At 42.6% G+C, this 20,944-nt stretch overlaps 1 protein-coding gene across 11 annotated transcripts in view; it reads left to right on the forward strand.

Moving 5' to 3' along the window:
* The window catches only part of LOC100877469 (dipeptidase 1), a 62,084-nt gene that overhangs the window by 37,786 nt on the left and 3,354 nt on the right, over nucleotides 1-20,944 (forward strand). For 10 of the 11 annotated variants that reach the window (XM_076538045.1, XM_076538044.1, XM_076538047.1 and 7 more), the window contains 4 exons: nucleotides 9,292-9,468; nucleotides 9,538-9,652; nucleotides 12,202-12,277; nucleotides 18,850-18,985. In XM_076538045.1, coding sequence (XP_076394160.1) covers nucleotides 9,292-9,468; nucleotides 9,538-9,652; nucleotides 12,202-12,277; nucleotides 18,850-18,985 — 504 coding nt within the window. The remainder of the gene's footprint in view (nucleotides 1-9,291; nucleotides 9,469-9,537; nucleotides 9,653-12,201; nucleotides 12,278-18,849; nucleotides 18,986-20,944) is intronic. The other variant, XM_003701465.3, reaches the window with a different exon arrangement.

A 20,944-nucleotide genomic window follows, 5' to 3' on the forward strand; every position in this document is an offset into this window, starting at 1 on the left:
CTGCATTTAAATGGTAGGTGCGAGTGTTAACCCGATAATTTAGTTGGTTGCTCGTAAGCCGATAGTCCTGCCGCTTTCTCGCTAATTGACGCGAATTACCTCGCTCCGAGGAAGAAACGAGCAACTACAACTTCCTACCAGCTCTCCAGGTAGATAAGTTACCTCGGTTTTTGTCCGACCGAAAGCGGAAGACCCGTGGTTCTCTCTAACCACGAGGATTTTCCGAAGTGACGAGGAAATTCGATGTTTTACACGGTGGATTAAAACATCCTGTAGCTGTCTGTCCGAATGGTTACGTTTGGCAAAATGAACACTACCTTCCCGGTCATTCGTTTCCAACCGAACTAGATCGTAAATCCATCGTGGCTTTTAGCCCCTATCTGTTCGATGTGCCATAAATACGGGATGCTCGATGGGAATTTTAGAGAGAAATCAGTTGCTGTAAAAATATACGTCAGATACCGTTGTATCTCAGAATATCATTTACGCTGTGAAATAGACAAGAATATTTCTACGTTACTGAGTACCCCGTTTCCTTCATCCCTTAACAGTAATTTGCCATCGTAGTGATTCATCGACCACAACCTATAATCCCGCCACACCCCAAAGTCAGAGGGAAGCCGATTTCGGAAAAGATTTTTCGCCCATAGGCGGATTCGATCCGGGATCCCTCGGATCCTCGATCCGACACCTTACCGACTCACCCACCGACGCCCCATTCTTGGTACTTCATTAGAACGATATTACCATGCAGACTCAACGGTATTCTCAATTTCCCATCTTTCTCCCGGTATTTTCTCTTTCTCCCCCAACCCTACTTTCTTTCTTCCCCCTCTCCCCCCATTTCCCACAACTTAGGAGAACTTGTTTACAGCTACTTCCCAGGGAAGCCGATTACGGTTTCGGAAAAGATTTTTTCGCCCACAGGCGGATTCGATCCGAGATCCCTTGGATCGTGGATCCGACTCCTTACCCACTCACCCACCGACGCCCCATTCTTGGTACTTCATTAGAAAGATATTACCATACAAGACTCAACGGTATTCTCAATTTCCCATTTCCTACCTTTCTCCCACTCCTGATATTTTCTCTTTCTCCCCCATTTCCCACTTTCCCGTAACTCAGGAAATTATTTTTTTTACTCTGAGTGACACTAAAAAATATTAGAACATTTGCATCTTTTTCTGACAAATTCTGTAAATCGATAAACTCGTAGAAACCTTCCAATGGTATCGATAAAGTTTAAAATACGATCGTCCATAAAATTATGTTGTAAAATAAATTCGTGCAAATTACTAGTCGCGGTGTTCGGAAATTTCTACACGAACGTTACACGTGTACGGAGAGAAAATTATGGGTCGTATCGATCAGCCTCGCGAGAACAATCGTTCGCGATTTAAAGTGGGATACTTTAGATGATAAACTGCCACTTTTAAAATGACACGAAGCTTACAACGATCGGGGACATGTTCGATCAGGAATCAAAAAGGAAAAACACGCAAACATCGCGAAGCTTCGGGGAAAACGTGGAAACCAATTTATTTGCCGAGCGTGGTAGAAGTCGCGCAATATTCCCGAAAGTGCGTACCACTTCAAAAATAGAAGAGGAACGTACGTTTTCCATATTGTAGTGCACGTTCGAAAATGCATGAAAAATAATTTTTTGACAGTAACGTTGTAACGCACCCGCAATATACAGAGTCTAGAAAGCAATTGGAGTGCTATGATAAAACGAGGTCAACCCTCGCGAGGATGTAACTTGAAAATGAAGAATATAATTTCTGTCCGAGAAGTCACTCTTCGTGCAGCTCGCTACTGGATTATGAAACATTGCAAAAGAGACAGATTCGCGAGAGAAGTTCTGGAAAAAAAAGAATCACGTGAAGTTTTACGTATTTCTGACTTTGATATTCGGCTTTGTATTTCATTATCTGGCTGTGTAACGTGACGTTAATTATCGTCCGTCTCGAGTGACATTCCTAAATGTAAGATAGAGTATTGTCACCGATAAAGCTGCAAAATTCTCGAAAATAGCAATATTCGTGCGACCAACGCGCATGTAGGTCAATAATCCTCGACGTACATTTTCATCTCGACACGTATGTGGATGAGTTTCTTGGTTCACGGAAGATGTTTTATCGGAACCCATATGCGGGTTCGTAATCATGAAAGGGTTGTGTCTATACAGGGATTCGTTGTGTCTCAGGTGAATACAGAACTCGATGTTAGCCTCGACTGGCTCGTTCTTTTCTTCCCGCAAATAGACAGGAAGTTTCACGGATAATGCGGCAAAGTTGCGGAAGGAGAAGTCGGGGAGAAAAGAATGGAAACGGCGTAGGACAATTGCAGGGGAAACATTCAGAATTTTGTCGTGGAAACTTAAAATGGGTTTTGTACCACCATTTTCTTGACTCGACGCGAAAGGTAAAAAGTCGAGGATGTCCGCAGGGTTTGTCGAATGTTCGTTAATTACTTTTTCTTGGCTCAAGAAAGACTCTTTTGTCTCGTTACCCGTGCAGAATATACAAAAATACGTTGTACATCGAGTTACGTAGTCTTACAAAGGTATATCATTACATTCACATAGTTGCTACCGTTCTGCAGGAATTCTAGCAAAGGGTTTGAAACTCGTTAAACAACCAGCCAACGAAGATGGACCAGATACTTGGTCGAAGTTCTCGAAAGGAACAATCGAGCGAAGCATGCAGCTTTCGATTCGTCCAAGCAACTGAAACAAACGTTCCGAGGTTGCTGATTTCCAACCGAGCTAAAGCAATCGCAAGAAAAGCGTAAACGGTCTTCGTTGAATATTTAAACGTTGCTCTTTCCTTTTATCTTCTGTTTTCTTCGTTCCGACCGTGCAACTTTTCCTCCGAGCCCAGGGACTATAGCTTCCAACTCGTTTCTCATACATTTCGTTTTTTCCATACCGCCGCTCTATTTCATCCTTCTCCTTATCTTTTTCTCCTCCGAGAGACGCCCTGGAGGAACGTCAGCTTCTGTCGCGGCAATTACGTAGAAAGAAATTGCTGTAACTACCTGACACGATACACCTTCGTAACTCGTGACCATCGCTCGTTATTATTTTGCGCATTCGTTCTTTCACGCGGCCGTGTTTTCGCGCCATGGAACACGCTGCTAAAATAATTAGATCGCTGGGAAATTGACCGAACAGGAGATCGGTAGAGGGATTAAGGTTAAACCGGAACACACCGCTTAACACGGCGGTAATATTTTATCCTAGTCTTTCACCCATGGGGCATTCTGGTTTATATCGCGGTCAGAGTCCCAAAGTCGTTTCTCATACATCCTCCCTTGGAAAGCATCCCTCCAGGGGCTGTCTGCCGTTTTTCGGCCTTCGGTAAATATGACACGTTAAGCGAGTACACTCGTAACTCAGGCGATCTTTGAATTTTGAAAAATCGCTTAGAAGTTCAACTTCTTTTCCTCAAAATCTTAATAATCGGTCAAGAACCTCTCTTAACACCTTGATGATCTAAATTTATTTTTAAGTCGTGCCACAAGTTGAATCGCTCGTTGTATAACCTGTCGTATAATTACGATTTCCAACGACCCTCCCCGTTGTGCAAAGGGGAAAAAACGAAAAGGGACGTAATAAGATGATATCTCTACCTCCTCCGACGGACTGGGTGGAATTTTTATTGACCACTTGAGGTAGCTGTTTATTACACACAGGTGTGGCTGAGAAATGATATAGCCACCGAATGAAGATATAAAAGTAAAGTGGATGATCGTATATATAAAGCGGCTCTGCGCGCAGATGAGACTAAGCGGAAAAAGAGCTGATTCTTCTCGGGGCTAGACACGTTATATACCGAGGGAATTCATGCAAAGCGTGCTTAATACGTTCATACGAACGACTTTTATCTTCAATGACAACGTAGGGGTTCCAGGGGGTGATATGGAACAAAGCTAATCCTGCTAAAACTTCCAGCGAGCTTATCCCTCTCTGTTAGGCTTTCCTAACACTTTTCAGTTATTTCGCTCCTTTTTCGGTATCCGCCGGAAACGGTTCCACGGAGCCGTCATTTTGGATCGTTTTAAAAGTCACTTGTTCCTTTCGCGAACTTCTTTTGACGACTCATCCCCTCGTTAACCGTCTCAGTTCTTTTCACCGCTGTTGAAACATTTCGCAGAATATTTGTTAAGCAATACTATACCGACTTATCTCCACGACGATCATACAAGTTATCTCGTTGGCGGAATTTCGAAAGTGTATTTCGTTCAATGATTCGATAGCTTTGAGCTCGGACAGGTGTTCAGACGCTTCCACTTCGATTACCTTTTTCCATCTGTTTTTTCGCGAACGAAGCTGTGAACGTTTCGGAAGCAAGAACGACAGGATGCAAGTGGAAAGGACGGAAATAAAGGAGACTGGGAAGATATCCATGAAAGGATACGGGAAAAGGAGACGGTAAACATTCCCGAGAAAGCTGCTGCCCTATGATTCTGAAAAATTTGTACTTTTGTTCTCTCCCCTTTACAGTTATCGCGTTACCTACCCTCAAAGGGCGTGGGAGTAATCCCATATTCGAGTCTGACGCTGCTTCTTCAACCCCGAAAGAATGGTACGGGCTGTGAGGAAAACAACCTTCTTTTGCCGATATGTGCTTCCCTTATGCAATCGTTGTTTCATATAGTTTCTTATGCTTCATTTTAACCTATCTTTTCCTCAGTCAGAACTAACTAATTATTGCTGCAATGTTAAGACAAGAAGATTCGATCAAACTGCGAATTTTAAGTCAGAAGGTTAATCCTTCAAGGCAAGCAGTTTATAACATACTTCGAGCGCCTGTGGTTGAAAATGACTCGGTTTACCAGTTAATCAAGCAAACGGCCCACCCAGAAGTATTCGCACCCCGTAAGAACAAACATGAATTTCTCCAAAGAGGACATTTAGTGCATCTCGTCTGTGCCCAAACGAAGCTGTGGAAGCAATTCCAGAGAGATGTTGCTTCCCAAACAATGAGGGTGCCTGGTGGTCGGAAGTCGTGGCAAATTCAAGAAAACATAACTCGAGAAGAGCAATTAGAACGAGACCACCGAGTCAGATGTATCTAGCGAGCTGTTGAGAGCACGATCAGGGGAAGATTTCCTGGTTTCTGTGGTAACTATCTACCTAGAGCACTCTATCGTAACTTGGCACGAATTCCAGTGCCATATTTTCAATTTCATACGTATTCTCGTATCTACACGAGGATGATAGATTCGAAACAAAATGTGTTGAAAATCTGAGCATCTATCATTAAAAGTTTACTGCATCATTGTTTAAAGCTCGATGTTTTTACTGGTTTTAATCAACGCGTGAAAGAATAGAAGGAAAAAGAATGACCTACATATTCGATTAAATTCGTGATTTTTTGTGACCACTATAAAACTGTGAAAAGGGTTTTGTAAAACATGTAATTTTCCAGGAACGGTTTTTACAATATCGTTTGTTACCGTGCTATGAAGCGACCTCAAGTATATGAGATCATAAAATGTGGGCGCCCGGACATATTTCTTGATTGGTCGCACGTTCTATATAAACAGAAAATGAAGAAAAAGTCAGTCACGCCGGTAAGTTCCAGACGTTTCCACGGGAAGAAATTGTTCCCTCGTAAAAAATGGCATCTCTGTTTTATTAAATAAACGAGAAAGATGGTGTCTTAACCGGTATTTGGATCTTTTCGGCAGGAACAGCCGTGACTTATTGCAGTCGGTCAAACAACGACAGAAAACTGTGTTCCCTTTAATCCGACCTCCCAAATGTGTGCACCGTGACCCGAGGAAACTCCTTGTTCGGTACTTACAATTAGAAAAGATGCCACGGCAGTATAGTGCACTCGGGACCTTCCCAAGTACGCTCTCTGCGCTTCCTGTGAACCCGTTTACATGCGCCGTACACCGCAAACTTACACGATTCATTTTGCCGACGGAATTAAATAAATTATGTTCTTTCGTCGAATTACAACGCGAAAATTTTTGCGATCAATTTGAGAACATTTGAGGTCCATGCTAGTAATTTAAAATTAAAACTAAAATTGGCTTTTACTCGGTGGATTATAAAGAAAATAATATAAGGAATATAAGAAAGGAAAAATGGGTGATAAACTACGGGTGAGGTTTTGATTCCGAACAAGACGTTACACGAGAAGAAAAAGCGTCAGCGGAGTTAATACCGTCTTAAAGTTTGTATGACAAACGACAAGTTTGCAAATTAGATGGCACGCTTACAAAAATGAATACGGTCCAGCTCGGAATATTTGCAGGCTGATCGATCGTTTATTTCAATGATTAATTACTTGCTAGAAGTTCGACTGAATCGAACGGCAGCGTACCGGTAAATGGAACAGAAGAAAGAGAACAGAAGCAACATGATTTATCGTGCTCCAGTACGGAAACTTTCGCGGGACAATAGGGTAATATCGTTGCAAGGAAAAGGGAAGTGTACGTTTAAAGAATGGACGGATATTTTTTCTCGAACGAGAACATTCTGTCAGACTGTTCGAAACATTAATTACGAGCCGCTCGAGATACTCGTTCGAAAAACACGAGCCAGAAACGTACATCAGGAATTTCTTGCTCGCGAACTTGTTATTAATATTGCTCTCCTGATCCCGTTTTTCCCCTCCTTTCCTTTAATTTCATGAAGTTTCTGGCGTTAAGCGCCCGCCATTACTTTACCACCTGAAGAGTCTTTACGAACTGCATTATCATTTCCCCTCGGCCCTGATCTTAATTCCCAGAATCTATAGACTATCTCATCAACGCCGCTAAACTTTCGAACACCTTTATTAACTTCTACCCCTTTTCCTTCTCCCCTTTGGTCTCGACAAATATTTATTTTTGGATCCGTTTTTATTTGGACTAGTCCGATTTTCAGATCAAATGTTTGCGCAGTTCGATTAGAAACGTTTACCGACGCGTTATCGAGGACATCGGTGATCGCAGCAGCGATCCGTACGTCGTGAAACAACGTACCGTCAAGTTTGCAACACTTGGCTACATCTGACCGATAAGTTTTGGAAAGCGTTCCACGAAATGACCAGCCGCCCTTTTGAGGCCAGCTGCCAGCTTGTTTCCCGAAGTTTCGTCTAAATAGGCGGCCAAGCATCGACAGTTTCGCTGGTGAAGTTGCTGGACGATAACAGTAGCAGCCGGTAACAGAAGTATCAAGAGCAGGACCGTCTAGAACGAGATAACTGTTCATCCGAGAGAAATTCTCCCCGATCAAGAGCACGAATTTTCGCTGTTTTACTGCGCGATAAAAAACGATATGGGCAACTTGTGCAGCTGCCGTTTTACGGAGTTTTGATCAGCGAAACCCGTTCCATTTTTGCGACGTGGTCTAGGGAGTCTTTATCAGGGGAAATCGAAATTTCTGTGACGAAGCAGCCGACAGAAAAAAGCGTGGCCGTGGCAGTGACGGTGAGTACCTTTGGAAAGGATCCGCGGAAGAATGAAGCCCTATTCGTCATCCTGTCGGACTACACGGTGTTACGCCACCTTAACCCCGGGATTCACGAGGGTGAATTCTTTCAATGTCCAGAAAAAAATATATCTGCCGTCTGACTTGTGCCCCCGAAAGAAATGAATCGCCTAGCCAGCGTATCGTGAAAAGCGAAATCACCGACCTCCGCCTAACTTTCTCCACGAAGAAACGCTCATTTTTCATCCTTTAAATATCTTTTTACGCATTCACGCGACAACCCTCGGTTCCGGATGAAGAATTAAAAGAGACGATATTTCGGTTCATTTCGCGGCAAGAAATTTGCTACACGAAGCACCGCGGACAAAAATAGTACGAGCAATTACCCGACAACGAGTGCAGCGAAACTGGATGATGAATCGTGTTAGGATTAATGGAAGAAAATCAGGACTCCGCGACCTTTATGAAGCTGTCGGGTTTTTGAACAACTATGCGAAGCGTCAGACTGTTTCTCCGTATTGAATCTATATGCAAATTTAAATCGAAAATATAGAATAAAATTTTGCTACGGAGGCGTCGTTTTCCACTGAGATGGTTGTATATTTGTCAAGAATACGTTCCGTCGTGGAAACATCGGTTATTCTATTTTCTTACCTCGTGTTATATGGTAAATACGACTGCTGTATAGCGGCGTGACAAACAGGGTACACCCCTGTGTACCGTGAACATCCGTCCCGTTAAATTTTTGAATAGGTTTCAGTCGACTTAATTGGAATCTTTAGAAAAATGGACAGAACAAGAAATGTCAAAGGAGAGGTCGTTTCACCTTCAAATGATAAGCGTCAACTACGAAATCGAATTTTGTATTAGCAACGGTATCTCGAAAGCGTGACGTCAGATACCAAGAACGATATTTCCGGTCGTGACAGCAGTTTTCTCGATCGAACCTATTGGAAATCTCTTATCTCGATGAAATACTGCATCTTCCTGGAACTTGCCTCCCCTCGACTCGCTTTTTTTCCTTGAACTGTGGAAGACACGAACGTGGTTATTAGACAGAATTTGAAACGTAATTTCTGAAGTTGTCAAAGTGCCGGAACAAACAGCGCGCGGGCAACGCGTGTGGAATACCGAAAGTAATACGATTTCCCAAACTCGCCAAACATCAAACTACGAATCTCTCGTCTTCCCGTTCCCGAATTGAAATTCCGCGCGAACAAAGCGTCCAAAGGAACCGGCATGTCGTGAATTTCAATCCGATCGAACAGCGTTTGTAATAACCATCGCGGAATATGCGTGAACACGTTGCCAACTCGTACGAAACGATCAAACTGAAATGCGTTCGAATGTTTGGAAAGTTTGATCGCCACCCGTTAATTCGGCGCGACTCGAATTACCGCGTCTTACATCGCCACGCGTGCGATTGCCACATGTCAGACGCGTGCTGTGACATCGACTTTGATCCTCAACACTTTGTGATCTGGACACGTTCTTATAGCACAATGTGATTTCGATATTGTGAGGGTGTATTATTTCTGGAGTGATCAGCACTCAAAGTGCAATAACCTCAAAGCCTTCATTCGTATTTAAAACGACAGTCATTAAATTCCTCCATATTAATCAACTCTAATTCGGTCTGTCGACTCCCTGTTTAATTTTAACGCTTGCATCAATAATCTCTCGGTACTTCGAGACTGAGTTAATCCGAGACTCAGTTCCAAAAGTAGTCTCCGCATCCAGAAAATAGCCAGGTTTAAAACTGTTCGCAGAAAGCTGGAAAGTAGATCGCACCAAAATATCCGTCGAGTTACTCGTATTGAAAAGACAATAATTCTCAATTATTGTACAAACTTTCGCAGAGTATCGTCCTCGAGATGAATCGGCTGGGAATGATGGTGGACCTGTCGCACGTTTCCGTGCCCACGATGCTGGTGGCGATGAAGACGTCGCGGGCACCCGTTATTTTCAGCCACAGTAGCGCCCACGCCCTTTGCAATTCCTCGCGAAACGTGCCTGACCATGCGCTACGACATTTGGTGAGTAACAACATCGATTCCCCGCTCGTCGCCGGGAATTTAGAGCGATTGTAAACGTCGACAACGTAGCGAGTTATTTTCTTGCTTTCCTGCTTGCAGGCGCAGTCCGACGGTATAGTTATGGTGTCCTTCTACCCCCATTTTATCAGCTGCGGCGAGAAATCGACGTTGGAGGACGTGGCTGGTGAGTATCGGAACTTTGAGGAAGTTCCTCCATTTTCGGTAATATCAATCATCGGATCATGTCGGTTTATCAATTTTAAGTGTACTCGTACGCAAACCGAATGCAGGTCGGCACACTTAATATTTCTCTCGATACTCCGGGTTTTTGCTCGATAAAATTCCTCGGCTAATTCTTCCCCTTCCGGTCACAGTTCACCTGTTATTCCTGCTGCTCCTCGCATTCTCGGATAAAAGCTAATCGAAGAGGACTCCGCAATCGCGTCTAGATTGTTCTTTTTCCTTTTTTCCGTTAATGTGCTTTCCTTCCCTAAGCCGCGATCAACACCTATCATCCGGCGATCAAACATCCCGACATTTTCACAACGGGACGGCTTCGGAACAAATGATGTTTTTACACTGATTTCGAACTTGATTCCATTCAGACCGAATGAATCGTTGAAAAAGTGAAAAAGCGAACGAAATGGATTACAGACTGAAAAGTACTCGAATTATTGTACATGACCGGTCGAATTCGAACTGCGATGTGTTGAATCGCGATTAATTTCGAATTCAGCTTATTCGCAAAAGAGATCGCTATTGCACGAAGACACGCGAGATCGAAGGTAAATCCGTGCAACCGTATCTTCCACCCACGCTATTGTTACGACAAGAAAAAAAGAACAAGTGTTTTTCATCGAACGCAAGTGCAAAGAAAAGTCGACAACGGGCAATTGCACTTTCATATCCGCGTACCCTTTGTGATTCATGAGACGCAACCGTAACTTTAGAATTTCAACTCGAACAGCACGGAACTTAGCATTTTCTCCTCCGTTTTCCCGCAATACACTTTTCCACCGACTCCTGCTATTTCCAATGCGAAAACGAGACGTACGTTCCTGTGCAACACGTTCCTCCCCCTATTAAGGGTAAGTGCACAGAAAGAAATCCCCCGCTAGTTGTTTACCGAGTATTATCCATTCCGTTTACTTTTATCGAGTTATGAGATTATTTGCGAGAACACGTATCATTTAGCAGCGTTCCTACCGTCTACGAGCCGGCGGTCGATGAAAATTTGAAAACCGTGTGTGATTTCGAATTCTCTCAGTGAATTTCGTCCGGTTTCTGGTTTGTTTGCACGGTGATTTTTTTTTCAAGCCACAAAGTGAAACACCGGCACGGGGATTACCAGTTTCGCGCGTTCCGTGTTAACCTTCGCACTTGGTGTGTCGCGGCGCTGGGAATAACGAAATGCATCCAGCAGCAAGCAAATATCGTGGTCCCTGTGCGGTAAAAAAACAAAAATGTTGGGAACACTACCGCAGCGCTAAGCTTTCCCCCAGGTGTTGCGGATTTCAGCGGTACGCCCGTTTGATCTTGCTTCCCTTCGTCGCGAACATGTTTTCCCTGCGAAACTTCTGCCAACACGCTTCGGAACAGCTTCGTATATTTTCATTTCCAAATTTCGAGTCATGAAACGTCGGATCATCAAATTTACGTTCCATTTTCTACTCCTGGAACTAGTTCTAAAATTTGCAAATCTTCAAGTACTCGGACTCTACATCTTCATTATTGAAAATTCTACGATCTTAAAATTTATAAATTCTCATATCTTCAAATTTATAAAATCCCGTATAATTTATTAATTCTCAAATCCCCGAGTCTTTCAAAATCCGAATGGCCGACGTAAAAGTTTCACTTGGAATCTTGGACGTGGAGATACGTGAGACCGACGGAACAGATAATGAGGCACGAACGTCATGAGAGGAAGATTCGATCGAATCTGTCAGCGTTGGAACCTTTTGCCATCGTTGATACGTTTCCGTTTGGTCGATATTCCATGGAACGAAGAAATTTAAAAAGATACCCGTAGTACAGGAAGTCGAACGTAACTCGTTTTCGAAACTAGATCGAATCGTTGGCGTGTGACAGTCAACAACTTCTTTTAAACTTCTCAAAGAGGAAGTTCGAAGAGAAACGTGTTTGACGTTTAACGTTGTTTCGAGAGAATGCCAAGGGAGGAAAAAACGACACAGAGGTGCCAATGGCTCGAACAATGAACAGATTTCGATTTGTCACGATGTAAAGACCGTTCGCAAATACCAACTTGGCAATCACGAAACGAAAAGAGAAAGGTAATTGAATTCAAGAAACAGTGGAAATAATTTCGAAGCGTGTACATTTTTGATCGGCAATTACCCCTTCTGAGAGGTTGAAAACGATCCATTTCCGTTCGCGCTAAATCGTTCGCATTGCGGAGGAAACGACGAGAGAATTATGCTCACGAACAGGAAGCGTCGCGTTAAACTGACTCGTGGTAATAATTTCGGCTGTGTGCTCGCTCGTGTTAGCCCATTGACAATATTACCATCATGATTGATTCCTCGTTGCACGCTGCTCGTCGCATGGCTGCAACGCAACAATTCTGACCGCTTAACACGCTGGCTGACCATTTCATCGAATGAAATGCTCGTGGAACGGAAATGCAAAAAATATTCCAGATACTAATGATATTTCAGCGCCGACTTAAGTTTGGCTATGTCGAATTTAGTTGCCTATTTTCTTCTGTTGCAGCTCATATCGATCACGTGAGAACTGTCGCTGGAATTGACCACGTCGGAATAGGTGCTGGATATGATGGGATCAATCTGTAAGTTCTTTCATATTTCCTTATAAAACTTTTATACAGTTGGTAGCAGATATGCAACATTTTTTTAAATTTCTAGTCCTGTGCATACTTTAACCCTTTGCACTCGAAGATAATTTTATTGTATGCAAACAGCAACTTTAAAATGTTAAATGAGTTCTTTTGAGGTTATTAATAATTTCCACCATTATCTGTTTCACTGTGATCATACATCACACGAGCACTATTATAGAATTAGTAGAATGGTGCCTGAGAGGGGCCTGCATAGGGTTAAATTAAAAAAAAACAGCCTAAATTTGTGGTACTGGTTCCAGAATAAAAAATAACAGTATAATAGAATAACTAGTTCATTAAAAAATTCCTTGCTGTCGATGTGTTCGTATGAGCTTGTAATTTTTGAAGTTAAGGAGTCTAAAAGGAGTAATGAACGTAATCGATATTCGATGTAATAAGTTAAATTCGTAACGAAGCTATAAAGCTGTTTACAGCGTTCGTTCGCCTAAAACAATAATAATTTATGTAGCACGATACTCGACATCGTTATTTCCATAATTTTGCTGGCATTATTCGCGGTGCTCGTAAAAATGCGCTTACGAGGCTGGCAGCAATAAATCACGCGGCTGGCAGAAAGCGAGCGAGGCGCAACAAATGAGCGAATTTTAACGAACGCACGGAGAATCAGTGAGCCAAAAGGAAGAGAAACGCAACAATTTCTTGACCGCCCTTCTTGTTTTCTCCTGTACCATCCGCGATTTACGAGATACCCCGGCCATAAAGCACGTGTGGTTTTTAACGCTTGCACGAAGCGTTGACCGGTGCCCCGTAAAAACGTAACACGACCGAGGTAAAACGTACGATCGACGACCTTCCAGCTGGTTCTTAACCGCCTCTGTTTTCTACGAGCGTTTCCGACGAAATAGTTTTAAGACCGTTTCGCGATGAAATTGCATCGAGATTCTTTTATAAAAACCTGCGTATCCCTGGATAACAGTGAAGGATATGGATATTTTATCGTTACAGTACGCGGTGAAATATTTAGTACGATCGACTTGCGTTACAAGCCATTTCGCGTAACTCCGTTTTATTTATACCGAAGATAATAGTAGGTGAAATAACCGAGCGAACACTCGAGATGGGCTGAAAGCAGCTTCAACTGAAAATATAGCGTGCTATTATTGCGTTGGCTCATTTTGTTTGCATTAAGCTCTCTGCTAGCAAATATACAGGTACATACGAGACCATTCAAACTGCATGTTCACTAAACCACGATACAACGCTGCATTCGAACGGGGTGTCTCGTTGCACAACTTGCTGTCGACTGGTCGATTTTATCTACATCTTCCGGTTCACTTTTATTAGAGATATACAAATGTATAAATACAGGAATATTTTTTTCACAGAATTTGTTAACTGTGTTATCGTATATTAATTCGAGAACTAATTATGCGACGTACGCTATAAACTTGAAGTTTTCGAGTTTTTCAACGAGCCGAGATCGCTGAATTTATGGTAGAAACGGAGGTGCAAAAGAAACGGGCAAAACACGATATCGGTGGATCGTGTTTGCGAGACTGCGAAGCGTTATACCCGCTCGAGGCTGAAATCAGAGCGTTCGCCATTAAACCGCGCCAAAAAAAGGGGAGAAAAAAATAGAGAAGCAGCATAGGGGAAACGGAAAAAAAGGGTGCGGACAGCAGCTGCTAAAAAGTTGTCGGGGCTTTCGAAATCCGCGCGAAAAACACGTATGGGCGTGGCAAAGTGCGGCTGGAAGGGATAAAAAACAACGTGGCAACGGGAGAGACGCAAATTGCACGTGGAGCAGTAGGAAAAAAGAAAACGCGAGTTAGAAGAAAAAGAATGTGCCGCTGTTACCGATCGAATAGCTCGCAATCTGCTGCTGCAACTTGACGAGTTAAACGTTGATTGAAAAATAAATCAAATCGCCGATAAAAGATCTAGTGAATTACCATATCGCTTCGCGAATTTCATTATTTCCGTCCACCTTTATTTGATTACTTCATTTACTTTTCAAAATCGGATCGCTCCTCGTAAATCAGGTTTTAAAACAGTAGATGGGATAAAACAGTAGTTTTTTTTAAAAGGTGGTAACATGCGATTTTGGAAATCGTTTTAAGATTAATTGTACACCTTCGATTGTCGTGGGCGTTCTACGGTGAGAAGCCACAAATTGCTCGCAGCTACAGTTAATTACGCCATTAGATTAAGGGTTGTTTCGAGGCTCGCCGCAGCCCTAAACCTCTTAGGTCTCCACGGAATTAGCCGTTGGATAAATTTTAATCGCATTCGAAATTTATTCATAACTCGTTAAGAGCAATTTTGGGATCATTACTTTTTCTTTCGCGTACCATTTACCGTATACTGTCGAAAATGGTGCAAGTCCTGGTGCTTTTGATGAAATAATAAATATGTAATGACGTTATTACAGGATAATTAATATGGTTACACAGTATGTTGTTAAATACATACTTCAATACATCGTAATGTAGTTAAAAGCGCAGGAAGACCGTTTGATATTGCATTAACGTAAATTTTAACACCGCTTAAAAGCCTGTCGAATTACGTAATTAACGGGAATATTGGGTTTTATCGATTCGATGTTACCTCGCGTTCGCCGCTTTTTTCAAAACTCTTTATTATTCCTATTATTCTTTGTGCAACGAACTATTTTTTTTTAAATATTCTAAACAACGACGCGAAATGGTTTTACGTTGAAACAGAAGTTCTCGCGGCAAAACAAGCAGTAGATCAGTTCGTTAAACTTTGAACCGTTGACTTTCCGTTGAACCGAGTTTTCTCGCGATTAGTCGATCTCGCTTATTTGAGTTTACTTAACCCTCTCGTATCGTTATTTCGCGGTGCTCGTTAAGGATACTCGATCAGAGCAGCGATTCTGCAAAAGCGAACGATACCCATCGGCGTTTATCCTCGTTCCAACGATTCGCAAATCGGGTCTCTTCTACGAAATTGTTCCAATAATTACTTTGTTAAATTTGTACAGTTCGTTATTAGCCAATGTCCCAGTTTTCCGTTCTAGTTAACGGTCCGCGCTGTTTCTCCAGAAAAATGTGTGTGCAGCCGACAAGTTATTTTAATTGATCGATCATCTCGCCCATGGTTATACGATATCTCGATACGGCTCGTTTTGTCGCCGAATATTCAGGAATGTTTCGAATCTACTTTTTCCTCCTCGTTACGTGTCCCTTTCAATTAAATGTCTTTCCAATCGACGCGATTTGCCGCACCGTCGCGTTCAAATTTCTCATTACTGCTTCGTAACTTCCGGTACAACGCTTTAATTTGCTACTTCTTCGTTAACTCGAGTACGTTAAACTTGTAATTTGTTAATTACTTGTGTCGATATCTCGGCGACACAGAAATTAGTACCAACGGGGAAACAACACGAATTCGACATACGATATGGAACACAGAAAAATATTTCTATTTCGCTTAAAAATTAAAAGCAAACCATCGAATGACGTCAAACGAATTTGAAAGTAGCCCAAAATAGAGCCTCTCGTTTTTATTTTAAAACGGATTTCACTCCTCTCGTTTTCAGTAATCATCGATCATAGCTATATCTCGTAATCGACGCAATTAGCATCGATATCGGGGATGATCGAGAGAAAGCGTATCCTATTTTTCTTTTCTTGGTGGCTGGTCTCGGTATCGATCCCTTCAGCGTTTCTTCCACTGCATCGTCGTTTTTCCTCTCCTTTTCATTCCTCGTCTATAAATCACTGTCAGAACGGCGGGACGAAATGTATCTTCGCGTTCGAATAGGATTTTTGGTTTCGCGTTGATCGCGTGCACGGAAGACTGGCGGAGAAAGATGGTCGTGATGCAGTTCTGGTGTCCACGCGAATGGGAGAGCTTTGTCGCGTTTCGTTCCCCTTTTTCGTAACCAGATTCCTGTAGAACCGACTGTATGGATCCCTGACAAAATCGCGCGAACACGCCGCGTACTCGCGCGTGCACGTTTCCATTCCCTTCGTGGAACTGGATGGAAAGCACGGGGAATTGGAAATATCGTGGACCGGAATACCGTTCGGGCAACGAGCAACCAGCAACGAGCAACGAGCAACGCGACAAGCTTCGACCAGGCGCCATTCAAACGACTCCGATAAATCTCGTCTCGGCTCAATTTTCCACGGCCAGTATTTTATCGCGCTCTATATCTTTCTTTCCCTCCTACCTACCCTCAATTCCGATCGCTACCGACGTACGTAATTGTTATTCGTTCCTTAGGGAGCAAAAAATGCTCCCAGAACGATCCACAGATTGCAAACTTTCGCATCGGGTACCTGCCTTCAATTACGCTACATTTTCCTATTAACGTATCACGGTTACGTTTGTGTTACTGCCATTTTGTATTACTTTTGTGTCACTGAATCAGACTTCACATGTTTCGATCATTACTTAAGCGACGATTAACCATTTTAGAAAGATATTTTCGAAAGGTTAATAAACCCTTCACACAGATATTTTCATTAAACTTCAATTTTGATGTTAGCTAACTTCACATCATCAAATCTGAAGCTTGGAGAAACGCAATCTCTTGGATTTCTCTTTTTCAAGCGAGTATGCTGTTAAAGATAATATTTGCAATATAGCTGAAGTTATAGTGCGACGATAGCGGCAGAAAGTAGCGAGAAACGAGAGAAGCTTCGAAACAACGATGAAACGGACCGATGGCCATCGTTTACAGTCGTTTCGTAAAAAGCATCGCACTCGATTTGGAAATTTCCGAGATTGAAACAACGCTCGTGACCGCAGACAGTCGATGTCTGTACACAATACACAGCTGCATAACTGCCAGTTTCAGCCGCGATATGACGCGCCATGAATAAGTCTCTAACCGCTCTTGTTGGGCCGACATTGTCAGCAGGTAGCTTTCAACGGTTCTGCAACGCTCGTTGTCGACGCTAGCCCTTCTCTGGTGCTCGTTATGACGCGCGTAATGAGAACGTCGAAATTCAGACTGATCAGACTCTAATTCGCCGTGAATATCCGCTCGTTCGTACATCCCTATGCCATCGACCGCGTACAAATTAGTTGACCGATCTTCTCTTCGTGTGCATGATTTCGAACGAATATCAATTTGCCTGTAATGTCCTGACCACGATTTGCCTATTAAATTACTGTCATACTGTTCGTACGATCAACATGCTCTTATCTATTAAACAACGTTAACGTTTCATACTTAATCAAGAAGTAAGAGTGCACGACTGTGCTGAAATATAATGTTGAATTCCGGGTTGTGGAATTAAAACCAACACGCACGCTGGTACTGACTACAGAAATCTGACGAAGAGTTTTTCGTTACAAATATATATAAGGGTAATAGTGGGTAATCGGTGGTCAACGGATGGTCAAGATACAAGGGACAGGATGAATAACAGGGTACAGGAGGCTAGATGAGCTGGAACTATGACTAAGATGTGTTTACGTTAGAATAACTTGTTGGTGATGAGTGGGTCATGCAACAATAAACATCTGTAAAACAATCGTGCAATTTAAGACGGAGTGCATCGATATATTCGAAGTAACAAAGTCGACCTCGATAGCGTATTAATAATCAGGAATGAAAATACGCGTGTATAGTCGTCAATTTTCATTATCCGGCAACTTATCCGCGGACTCTTAACCGAAGTCGTTAAAATGCAAAAGCTCGACCTCGTGGCACAATTTCACAAACGTTCGGTTCGTAAAGCAGTAGAGCTTGCGAAGAACCTCGCAGCTCGAGCCATCAAGCGACTCGCTCTAATAGTAATTAGAGTAATGAGGAATAAACCGCCCGAGGAGAATCGTAATTTATTCGCGACAGCTTCTCTCTTCCAACAAGCTCGTTATCCTAGCCGCGAATTTGTATTGGACAGCTTTGTCCCAATCATAGTTTCTTACCTCGTACTTCGGGAACTCGATAATTTAAACTTTTTCGAGTAAACTTCCCTCTTTGGTTCTTTGAAATTGATCCAAAGTTAATTTGTTCTATAAACCCGGTATAGAGCGGTGTAACGTACGAAAAGAGATCGAGCGAATACGTTATTGAAAGAGCGATGCAAATGAGGCCGGTGAAATTCCCGCAGAGACGAAAGTTGCAAATTTTTTCGCTGGCGAATTTTTATACGCGTTAACGGGGTCATCCACGGTCTCCTACTGAGCGTTAAGCAACGAAGAAACGCGGAAAAACGTAATAGATTAAACTTTCTTCGAAGAATTACGCGCAGGAAAATTATGCGAGTAATATGGAGTGTACACGTTGCGAGGCTATACGAAAAGCTCTTGTAAAAAGTTTCGAGCAGTTTTCTAATTTAAACTCCCGCCATGCGGCGGCTTCATTAATATACTGTTCCGTCGTAAAGAAATATTCATGTAAACAGCGACGTTCGAGATGAAAGGAGTCCTTTTATCGGACGTCGGCAAATCGCAAAAACAGAAAAGAAGAAACTTGTTACCCGTCTGTGTACGAACCAGCGAGATTAATCGACGAATTCGACGTTCACGACGCCCGAAGCATTTCTAAATGAAACCGTTTTACGATCTGGTTGTTTCAGGACACCGACGGGCCTGGAGGACGTCAGCAAATACCCGGAGCTTTTTGCGGAGTTGTTGGCGCGCGGTTGGTCGGAGAAAGACATCCGAAAGCTGGCTGGGCTCAATCTGATTCGCGTGTTCAAAGCAGTGGAGAAGGTGAACGTTTCCCTATTTCTAATCCACATCTTTTTTGTAAAAAATACACCTCGTTAAACATTAGTCTCTGTCAACTACAAATTTGTAGTTCTCTGAACGCAAAAGAAAATACTCGAGTTTTGACAATCTGACGATACGCGTTTAGATCCGATGTTTTATTTAAATCGGTAGCCACCACACGTGGTTCCTCGCGGTAATTAAAATCCTTGCACGTTCTACACTATCCTAAATTGAATTCGCAATACTAGAGAACACAGAAGGGTCTGCGGAGCGAAATATCCGATGACCAGAAATCGGGTTAGCCAAGCCGACCAATATCGAATTTAATAAAGCACACAAATCACGCGTTTGCCGGTGTATCGTCGAGCAAGACGGCTGGGCGATTTTTGTTCCCTTGGACTACTGCCAATCCCAGAATCAGCTGGCTCGATCCTTCACCTACTCGAACCACCGTCTCTCTTCTATGATTTGTACCAGTCTACCAGGGACAGGCGTGCACGTTCCATTAGTTGACCTTTTCTAACGCGAAACTGTGCCACGTGTTAACGTTTAATTGAATTACAACCGAGAAATTACGTGTACCATTATTTGACGACCCTCCACGATGTCACTAAAATCACAATGACAATTTAACCCAGGAGCCTGTTCTGGTATAATGTTTTGCTAATAATTAGAACTGGAATATTATGTTACGACACCGTTCCATCAAAGTAGATATTTTTATTACCCCATAATTACAAAAGTGCTGATGGCAAACTCGAGTCAAGATTCATAGTCGACCAGAAAAAGATAAGCGGTTCGATTCGATTAAACGTCTCGAAACAGAGAAATTCGCGCAAGGAAAATGGGAAAAGCAAATTACCGGTAGAGTGAAACAGTTTCCAGAATGATTGCCGGTGCGCGGAAGAAGTTGCGCGAACCTGACTTCTTCGCAGCTAGGACGTTAATTCGTAGCTCGTAAAAGGAAAGGAAAGCCCGAGTACATCTTAGCAGGTGCACACCTTTAACTCTCGACGATTTTAATTCCCTTCCTACGACTGGATCCAGAATTCTCTATGGTGCCGGTGTTCGTCACCGAACGCGAGAAACGTAGTAATTGTTAAAACAATAGACCATTCTGTCGTGTACCGAGTGAAACGACGGCGACGAAATTCCAACGGGGAAATTGAATTTCGTCGGTGCTGTTTCGCCAAGACAGGCTGAAATTCGAGACTACGTTAATCATACTTCTTACGATCACGATAAAAATTAATGAGAAACGTAATGGACGTTCAGCTACCGTTGTTCGCGCGACCAATGAACACCGTGTGAAGAAGATTTCTTGGAAAATTGAACCTCGTTCCTGGATACAATTACTTTACGAGGTGCATTGTCTCGCGCTAATTGCATCCTGGCTACGGTGACACCGTTGTTTCTGGAAACAGAAAGCTCCGGGATTTTTCTGGGATTAAGGATGCAGGAAAATTGTGGGTGAACGCCCTGGGAATAGCGTAACAAAATACACCGATCAAGGAACACCGTGTATGCATAGTAATTACTGGTACATAATTATTAACTATAACTTTTTATAGTCGAATTAACGGTTCAGAGAACTCTTTCAAAATTGACTCATTGAGTGATGCAATGGAAATGATACAATAACCAGTAACCCACAGAAATATACACAGCTATTGCAAATAATTTTCATTATCGTTAATCTGCCATAAATTCGATTCAATTAATACGTTTGATACAGGTATACCTAATCACGGCTCTAATTAACGAGATCTGTTGATTGCAACTGCTACAATGGCGTTCATAGAATTATGTTCAAATAATTATTTATCGTAATAGTTAATTCGTGTACCAGTTGTACGATATTCTGTGTACGAAATAAAACATTGCAAGAATTATAGCCATCGAAAATCGTTACTACCGCAGAAAAAAGTTGCATCGGAGTCTGACAAAGAAACGCGATCG

Source organism: Megachile rotundata, chromosome 12 (genome assembly GCF_050947335.1).
Source record: "Megachile rotundata isolate GNS110a chromosome 12, iyMegRotu1, whole genome shotgun sequence".
NCBI classification, from domain to species: Eukaryota; Metazoa; Arthropoda; class Insecta; order Hymenoptera; family Megachilidae; genus Megachile; species Megachile rotundata.